The sequence below is a fragment of the Carya illinoinensis genome, chromosome 13, assembly GCF_018687715.1.
Source record: "Carya illinoinensis cultivar Pawnee chromosome 13, C.illinoinensisPawnee_v1, whole genome shotgun sequence".
Lineage (NCBI taxonomy): Eukaryota > Viridiplantae > Streptophyta > Magnoliopsida > Fagales > Juglandaceae > Carya > Carya illinoinensis.
Window position 1 is genome coordinate 801375 of NC_056764.1, and position 9999 is coordinate 811373.

General features: G+C 34.4%; 1 protein-coding gene across 1 annotated transcript; it reads right to left on the reverse strand.

Moving 5' to 3' along the window:
• Positions 1 to 2319: 2319 nt before the first annotated feature.
• Positions 2320 to 4459, reverse strand: LOC122291328 (probable ribosome biogenesis protein RLP24). Its single transcript, XM_043099007.1, has 5 exons — positions 4302 to 4459; positions 3737 to 3849; positions 3140 to 3253; positions 2888 to 3024; positions 2320 to 2804 (listed from the first exon to the last, which is right to left on the reverse strand). Exons 2-5 carry the CDS (start codon positions 3815 to 3817, stop codon positions 2633 to 2635), a joined length of 504 nt encoding a protein of 167 aa, XP_042954941.1. The 5' UTR covers positions 3818 to 3849; positions 4302 to 4459; the 3' UTR covers positions 2320 to 2632.
• Positions 4460 to 9999: the final 5540 nt, after the last annotated feature.

The window sequence follows — 9999 nt, forward strand, 5'->3', positions numbered from 1 at the left end:
TCGACACATCGTTGCTGCCGCCGGAAGCACCGCCATGTGAGTGGTGGTGGAGGAAGAGGAGGTGGTGTTGGTGGTTGTCTTCAGAGTTAGCCGGAGGGTGGTAGTACATGCGGCCAGTTTGGGGGCAGTGAGAATGAAATCTTGCGGCAATTCTCACCCCAGCATCCAACATCTCCACAAACTTGGACATGGCGATGAATTTTATATCCGTATACTCTATATGAATATGAATATGAATATGTATCTCTGCCTCTTTGATCGAATCCTTTCTCTCTTTTTTCCTTTTGGAAGAGAAAGAAAAAAAGAGAGAAAGAGGAAGAGAAGAGAAAAGAGCGAGGAATAGGGCAGAAAGATTGTGTTAAAAAACGTCCCAAACGCAGGCGGCCATAAAATGGGAGAAATATTGTTGAGTTTGGGACAACGAGGGCAACGTGTTCGGTTATTTATAGAAGGCTCTTTTTCTCCGTGTTTTACCTTCTTGGATCTTTCCTTTCACATTTGAACTATTATGGAAATAGGGGGTAGCTAATTAGCTAATTAAAGAAGGCAATGGATTTGCAGTTATAACCCTCCTTTCTAATTTTATTTCTTGTTTTGTGCTGCCCCTCCTCCCACCCCCCCTCTGGAGATGATAATGGGGAGGGGAGGAGTACTTTATATTTTGAAAAATTTTATTTACAGTTTTTAAATGTAAACTATATGTGTATACTCTTTATTAAATAAAAAAATATATCATTTAAAGAGAAATATTTTTATAATTTTAAAAAATTTTAAAGATAAAATTTATTTTATCTAAATTTGCATTACAGTCTCCAAAATGGAGAACATATAAATAAATAAAATTTTATTGAGCATCAAATAAATAAAGACTCGAGTGTACAGGATATATACAAGAGGATTACCTATGCGAGCTAATTTAGCAATGCACGGAAGTCAAGAGGAGTATTAAAATGTTGTTTATGTTCCCAAACAACTTCTGTAATGTGTTTTTCACTCACAACATGTGGCTTAGCACACATTATTGAAAGGCATCAAAAACTATTTAAGCAAAAATATGGGGTCATTACCATAATCGATTTTGGGGCGGTTATGAAATTGTAAAAAAGACATGATTGATTTTACTTCATGTCCATTATAATAAAAATATCAAAACAAAAATTTAGTATATATTATAATTGATAGGGTTTGATAAATGCTATTTGATGTATCATATTCTTTACGACTGAGAGAATTGGAAGGAAAAACAAAAAAAACAAAAAGGATTTAATTGTAACAAAATGCAAAAACTGGTGTAAAATTATAAATGTGCAAAAATAAAGGGGGCATGGACGGAAAGAATAAAAGCATGTGAAGTAAATTTTGTTGAAATTGTTTTTTAAATATGGGGGGGATGAACTAGAAAGGAAGCGCGTTTCTTTTGAATATGCGGAAAATGTGGCCGTGTGCTGTCATACGGCGCTCGCAAGGTTTGACGTTAGGAGAAATAGTATTTGTACTCGTGATTGTATAAGCGACGTACAGTTATTTTGAAAAAAATAATTTAATATAGAACCCACATGAAAAAAAAAATTAACTTTTTAATCGTGAACCTCACTTTTTTTCAAAGCGATTGTTCGACATTTATAATTTGTATATAGCATTCCTCTTGACATTAGTGCCCCCACGAGTTTTCTACAAAAAATTAAAAAAAATAATAAAAAGAAGTGAACTTTTTACAGATTAGACTCAACATGGACCCGTTCCCACTCTCCTCTTTACTCAGTCAAAGTTGACCTAAAGTTGATCATCACCCGCTTCAAAACTAGTCTAAAGCCTCTTTCATACATTTCTCCCCTCTTAATTGTATTGTTGAAAATGTTGTGAAAAAGTCCCCTATAATAGTTTCATACACAAGTGGCTCAATCACAAAACCACTATTCTCATTTCATATGCAGAGTAAAACTTCCATGACTGCATCCAAAAAGGTATTGGGTCCACGACCAGCAAGTGGGAACCCACAAAGAAGAGCTGTGCATAAAAAATACCATTTATTCTTTCTAACACGTAGGCAACCAGAAAATATGACAGCTCCCAACATTAATTGCACCATCACTCACATTAATGGGAATATTTATTTTCTAAAACGGCCAAAGTTGTATATTATTGAAATATCAGAGTCCTGTCAAATATCTGTTAAAGGAAGATGGTATTTCAATGCATAGGATGGTTGGATCTAGAGGCAAAAAAGAACCACCATTTCAACCACTCATTCCCACCCCTTACGTGGATGCATGTAAGCACTACTTAGATGGAACAAAGATTATATGCATGATGCATCCATTAGGAGAAATAATTTCTTTCTATATTCATTCCTGGCATAGAAATAAACGTACCATCTCAGAGAGCGTTTTCTTTGGCCTTTTCAGTAACACAAGATCCGCCAAAAACTTAAGATACAGGATGAAGAAGGAGAAATTCATCACTCCCTAAGCTCGGAAGCACAAAATAAAAGCACAACTAAAATATTTTGAACCGCAGGTTGTCTTTCAGAGAGAACCTTTGCATCTGCTCATTGTGCTGGTTAATGAGTGAAGAGTTGCAGCTAATAAAATTTTGGCAGATTATGAGTCGTGCAGCACAAAGATCAAATGAATCATTCTTCCATTGGTTGATTCTCTACCTGTGCATGAGACACCTTGACCTTGATCTTTGGAAGAGTGAGAGATGGGTCCTCCTTGAGAACAGATGGAGCTTTGACCAAGCTAATGTTCTGCTCCAGCTCCTTGACCGCCTCCCTCATCTCCTGGGCCTTCTTTCCCTTCTTTCTGCAAATATTTTTCAGTTACATGTTAAATGATAGTTATCAACCCATTACACTTCTGAACAGATGATAAGGAGAACAAATTACCTCCTCTCAATGTGTTTGGCCTCCCTTCTTGATCTAACTTTATCAATCGTCTTAATGGCCTTCAGAGTGTTTTCTGTAAGGTTCCTGTCGTATCTTTCTGGCCTATTACGCTTTCTCTCAAACTCAAAGGTAGAGTCCTGTCAAATAAGTAAAAAGGAAAAGGGAAAATCACATGACCACTCCATCTTTTCTTGCCCACACAATGTTTGCTTTGTAATTTACATTAAAATAAACCAAACCAAACATATCTACCTGTGTCATGTCCTTCCCATGTAACCGCCTATAGGCCTTGGTCCATTTCACCTTGCGTGGGTTCCTCTTCATCTTGAAGTTCTTGTGGCACTTGGATCTGCAAAAGTGAAATATCTGCAAAAGAATCACCTGTCAGAGACTAAAGGCACAACTAATAGCATGAACCAATAGAGGATTTACCAAATGCTAAGGCATTTTAGAAGGCATGCTATATGACCAAACTTTTTAACCAAAAATAAATAAAGATTTCATTTACTCCGGACCAAGAATTTTTGTGATGTAAATCACTAACTTTGAAATTGCTGAACAGTAATGAACTGATAGCAATGTCAAATTTACACCTGTCTAGAACCTAGTCTCAAATGACACATACCAAACAACTTAAAAACATACAAATTGGTAGTGATTCCAACTGATGGAACCATGCCAGTAGATGAATTACACAAGATATCAAGATTAACCATAGGAAAGAAAAAAAAGTTGTGTAAAGAAGCCTAACTATGGCTACAGAATCAACATAGGATAGACATTTACAGAACAATGGCAATAAACTAGAATTCAGATTTCTAGACATATATATATATATAATTATCATACCTTTGCATCATTGCGGACAAATTGAATACCATGCCCTGGATAGATGGTGGAGGAACAAAACCAACACTTCTCTATCCTCATTTTATTTTCAACCTAATAGCAAATCCAGGTTCCTGAAAACAAAATTCAGAATAAAAGAACTAAAAAAACTTGTGATGGAAGAAGTAACTTAAGCAGAAATATAGCTCCACATCCAAGCAAAGAGATGTCAGTGATTAAAAAAAACCAAGACTATGATCATTGAAACAACAAGAACAACAAAGTCTTTGATCTCTTGTGGGACCCGTAACAACAAAGACAGAACCATAATTCTGCAATGACGCTCTAAATTGTTAGTGTAAAAAACCCACGAGTACTTTTAAAACGAAAGAAACCGAGGAGATTCGGGAAAGAACAGACCTTTACACTCTAAAATATACTAGATACCATGAGGAAATTAACATATTAAAAGGAAGAAGAGAAGATAACCCATGGAATAACAGGGAAAAAAAAAATAAACTGTTGCAATGTACCGGGGGAACTAAACTCTAAAGTCACTTGCGGTTGAGGAGGTGGAGACACTTACGGTGTAGTTACGGGTGCCGATAATATTGCCGTTACCGGCTGCAAATAAAGCTGTCGGCGGAGTCCGTTTCTGCCTCACGGCTAATACCTAGGGCCCGCCTTGGTAAGGGGTTTACGAAGATTTTAGCAGGGTTTAAAGAGAGAAGATATTTTGATGGGTCTCGGGCTGGGCTTTGCTCGGGTCGGACATATTTACACTGGTCATAATTTACATAACCAGAGGGCCCACTTTAGTTTGAACAATAGTTATTAGTGTATGTATATATAGGAACAAATAAAATAGACATTCCTGTCAGTGTTGTCGACAATTAAACACCACAAAAGCTCCAGATTCCTTTTATTTTCTCTTATGTCATCCCTTCCCTGGAACCAAAACATGGGCAAACAAGTTCAAAACCTTGTAGAAAAACTCTACTTCTTTTGCCATCTTTACTTTACAATATTGGGGGCAATTTGGATACATTTTTCAGATTAATTACGTGAACAGAGCAGAAATGCCAGAAAATGAAAGAACAACGGAGAAGGCCGACCCAATTAGAGCAAGATCCAAATAACAGGCAAGAATAGATTAGTCTTCCCATGGGCCTACTAGCCCTGTCTATCTCTACAAAGAAAGCCCAATCTCGTTTAGGCCGGCCTTCAGCTGCTGGCCCATCCTTAAAATCTCAGGCTTTACGAATATATTGGGAGATTGTTACAATTTTGAAAGCTTGACGTCAGTGAAAGTGATGTTTAATTCAAGAGTAATGTTAGATATAGTTTTAAGTTATGTAAGTTTTGCATATTTTATTTTAAAAAATGTAAAATTTATTATTAAAAAGATAATTATTTTTTTCATATTGTGGGTCGAGTTTTATATTTATTTAATTTTTTTTAAAAAAATATATAAAAAATTTATACATTTTAAGACTATAAATATCATTTCTTTTAATTTAATTGATATATTTTGTTGATAATATTAGTGTCCTATGGGGTAGATATTGGGAATTGACGTTTCGATACTGGTAGTGAACTTTTTGATGTCCAAATAGCAAAGCAAAAAAAGGGTTGGGTTGCAATCCAAAAACCAAAACCCTTGTAGGTTTTAAAGTTAACGTGTGCCTGCTTGTTTGGAGGGAACTGTTCCATAAACAGTGGAAAAAGACGAACTCGTGTGAATGGAAATCCACCAATATTAATACAGAAAAAGAGTGGCAGCAACTGTATATGGAAAATAACAACTCAGAGCAAAATGATGATGAGCTGAAAGGATACCTTTATTTAGTAGTAAAAAAAAACTCCCAAAATGATCAACCAGCTTAAAAGAAGAGGATGAGGAAATTGACCCGATCCAGAAGCTTCTAATGGAGCAATCAACAAAATAAACTAAACACGATATATAGATATAGATATAGATATATAGGTCATGCATGTGACATCTGACTCCAACAACTCCTTAATGCCAATCATACTCTCTCTGTATTCAACAGCAACCATGAGAAGCTATCATTGTAGACTTGAAAGTGGAAAACAAATCATTTTGACGGATGCTTTCTAATTTCTTGGGTCGATCCCCAATAATGAATCCTTGTAGTTTGGGGAGAAGAAGTTGGAAGTGGAGGTCAACATCAAACGAAGACGTCGACTAAGTTTTGTATGGTAGAAAAGCATTTAAAAAAAATCATTGGAAAGACAATATTAATCGCATTTTTCATCTAGCTTTGCTTTGCGGCCCGCCCTGCATCATGATTAAATGAATGAATGTATCAACTTGCTAATTAAATCCATGATATCAAATTAAAAATTAAAAAAAAAATTTTAAAAAATCGGGGTTTTGGTATGATCAGTCACTCTTGACATGACTAACGATGATCTTCATCATGTGATTCATGCAAAAATGTCAATCTTTATCTTTGTTGTCCCATTTACCAAACGTACGTACAGCTAGCTAGCCTTTCAAGTTTATCAAAACAACTGCAAAAAGAGGACATCATCTTGATCAGATCAAATACAGTGGGCTAGCTAGATATCTTAATATGTTTGAATAGAAAAGATGCCCACAGTAGTAGTACTTGATCGTGGGTTGAATGTATGCTAGATTTGGATCGAAGACACGAAGACTTTCATCATCATGTGTAGTGATCAGTGTGACAATACTAGGATGTAATATCAGGTGGCCGGTTCATAATAATAATATTATCATCAAGTCTTGAAAGAAGTAATATTAGATTAGAGTTAGCTGAATTAAATTAGATGATCATGATCGATCATGTAAATTAATTAGTAACAAGTCATGAGTCCAACCATGCATGTATGAGTTGTTTAAACTTCGTTTCTTGTGCTACTTGCAATGTCATTGCTTTGCGTGTAATTAAAGATAAGTCATGATGATGATCATCATTAGTCTACCGATGACGATCATGAATTAATTAATTAAGGTATTAATTCATTGTTATGACCAAATTTATATATGGTTTGAAAGTCTTGCTGTAGTCATATCATTATTTAATAGTCATTATATTCTGGTTTTCTTTTCCCTTACATCATGAGTAGTGCATGGAAACCACGGTCCAAATTAATTACATTAATGTTGAAAACGAAATTAAATATACATCCAACCAAAGGATGGATCATATCTTATTTCTAAAGGCTAGCTAGTTAGGTATGATTACATAGGGAAAGATCGAGGAAAAGGATCAAAAGACTTTGAAAAATCAAGAAACGCCAATCTTCCCCAACTATTTAAAGCACTCTTCACATTCTTTTTTTTTTTTTACAAGGATTTTTTTCCTTCCTTTCACATTCTTCTTTTCTTCGCGGTTAATTTTCTCAAAGACCTGATCATGATGACTGATGAAGTACTAGCTAGCTAGAAAATATCATGGAAAGTGAAAATAAAGATTGCCAATCTTTCTCCAAGCTTGTTGCATTTTCTTGGCCGGTCGGAAAATAATATTAATTCCCGGCCGGCCAATTAGAAATTCTGATTTATGAAAATGTGAATATTGAACACGGCCTAGTTTGGGAATAATTAATTATTGAGGATATGCATAGTAAGATTTCTCATGATAATATAATATAATATTCCGATATTTTGTTTATTCCAAGACATCATGAGAGAGCTATTTATTCTTCCTATAATATCATTACGTTTCTCTCGATTTTCAACTAGTAGTCATGTTTTAATTTTTCTTCCTTTTTCCCCAAAATAAGATGCATGCATGTACCGTTCTATCTATTTTATTTTTTATTTTTATTTTTTTAAAATGTAGAGAATTGAAACCAGTTTGGTTAATTTGGGCGTGTCATGTGGCAGTTTGCATGCATGCACAGTATATATTACGTAATAGTAATATTACATGTGATCGATGAACTCTGTTACGTACATGATCTACAATATCAAATCCTTTGGTGGCTGCAAATTCAACCAAATTAGATATCGAATATCGATCCAATGACCTGTGAATTATAAGGTAAATGATTTCTTTCTGCCCTCTCATTTTATTCTCTTTTCTATTATTGCAAGATCGTTACAATCGACTTTATTTATTTAGCATATGCTGTCTACAATTATATATATTATATATATATATATATATATATATATATATATATATATATATATATATATATATATATCCTCCTTTGTTTAGAATCCACATCCAAAGCAATTTGCAAACTTGTTATTTTCCACACTTCCTGATGATCTTCATCCTTTTCAAGATGCACCGGCCACAAGAATGCTTGGTCCTTTGGAGCAGGTATTTGGAATTGTGTGCTATGCGTAGAATCAGGAGGATTAGTACTACATCATGAACTATTGAAGGGTATAAGTATAAATTCTCAATAATTGTACTTATAATGTTTCTCATCCTTTTTACTATTTTAAAACCTCTACGTACACCACATGACTTCATCCACATAAGTTGATTAATTTCTAATATTTAGATTTTAAAATTTATTTTCCAAATCAAATTGTATCTTACAAATGGTATGTGGTGCATGTAGATGATCAGGCTTTAGAATTTTCTATTTGAACCAGATTGCTATTGCATTGCATTCATATCTAAAGAAACAATGGACGAATTTGAAGCGATCAAGCAATTCAAAGGGACAAGAAGAGTTGTTGCTCCTTTAGTTCCCACCATGGTGATCTTTAGCCATATATATATATATATAGATATATATCAATTTCAAAGCTAGCTTTCTTATTCAACTTATATAGATCGATTTAGTATGTCTAGTTTTTTATTATTTAAAACATATTTTATAGTGATTGGTAGTCCCATTGCCAATTGTGAACAGTATATGAACAGCCAGGCATAATCTAAACCACATATATAGTCAAAAGAGAGAGAAATCCACAGTCGTTCCACTAGTTTAGTTAGGGCAAGGATCGAGCAAATTGAAGAGAAAGCATTACAAGGAATTTTGGAACCAAAAGTAATTCAGCATCTTGTCAGCGGCATATTTTCTTTATGTGGGGATTTAAGATCAAGGAAATATTATAAGAAATTTTGGTAGCGGCCAATAGCAAATAATATCATAAGAAAAGAAGAGAAGAATCTCGTAGCGTAAAGTGAAGATTAAGGAAAGTAGAGCACGCACAAGGAATTTAAGATGGGCATTATTATATATATGGAATTTTGGCACCAAAGGCAAGCATCTCATTCTAAGGCATATTTTATATGAATTTTGGCTATCTGATTAGTTGAACAGTACATCACAGATCATCCCAAAATTGACCAACTTGAAGCAAGCAGCTCAAGTAGATGTAGAGCACCAACGACGTTTGGACCCCAAAAAGTATATATATGCCTGCGACATCCATCCATCTTGCTTAAAAACATCCTAGATTTTTCTACTCGATCGCATCCAAGCAGTTAGCTAGCTCATCGATTGTTGATCAATACGAATATATTAAGTATGAGCATCGAATCATCAGTTACAAGTGTACGTAGGGATATGTAATTTGCTCATAAAACTCTGCCATTAAAGTGTCTTGCCCTTTTTCAATGCGTTTATATATTATCCACATGCATGAAGATTGAATAAACATCTGAAATGGCTTTTGAAGTGATATTCTTCAATGAAAATGCAAGACATGATGATCATATGCATGCATGCATGCAAAGGTATAAATATACATACATACATATATATATATCTTATAAGATGAAAGTCATGATAATAATAATGATACAACAAATACATATATATATATATACCGACTGGCTTGCTTGTTAAGAAAAAAGAAGAACAAGGATGGCGGGCAAAAACCGACAAGATTCTGTTTTAATTGAAAGCCAAAATTAAGGAGTGGAAAAAAAAAAAAAAAAAAAAAAAAAAAAAACACCCGACAATATCATTAATATGGGGCGGCTGGCGGGTACTCGATAATGATACAGAACATTGCAAGCGGTTATATGTGTCTGAGAATATATCGGTCAGCGTCTACTACTCTTTGGTAGCGAGTCTTCCCTGCTGCTGGGAGTATATAAAATGTACGTCAAGTTTCATAGACAGAGTGAACACTTTCTTAATTATTACTTGAACAAAATTAAAATCCCAACAAAAAGATTTTTTTTTTTTTTTTTCTTTAGTGATTAGGAAGAGATGGACGTGAGAAGATTCCAGTCAATCACCTTGTTTTGCTTAACGATACGTGGGCTCCATGTTCCACCATTTTTAATGACAAAACTTGAATATATTAAATAATT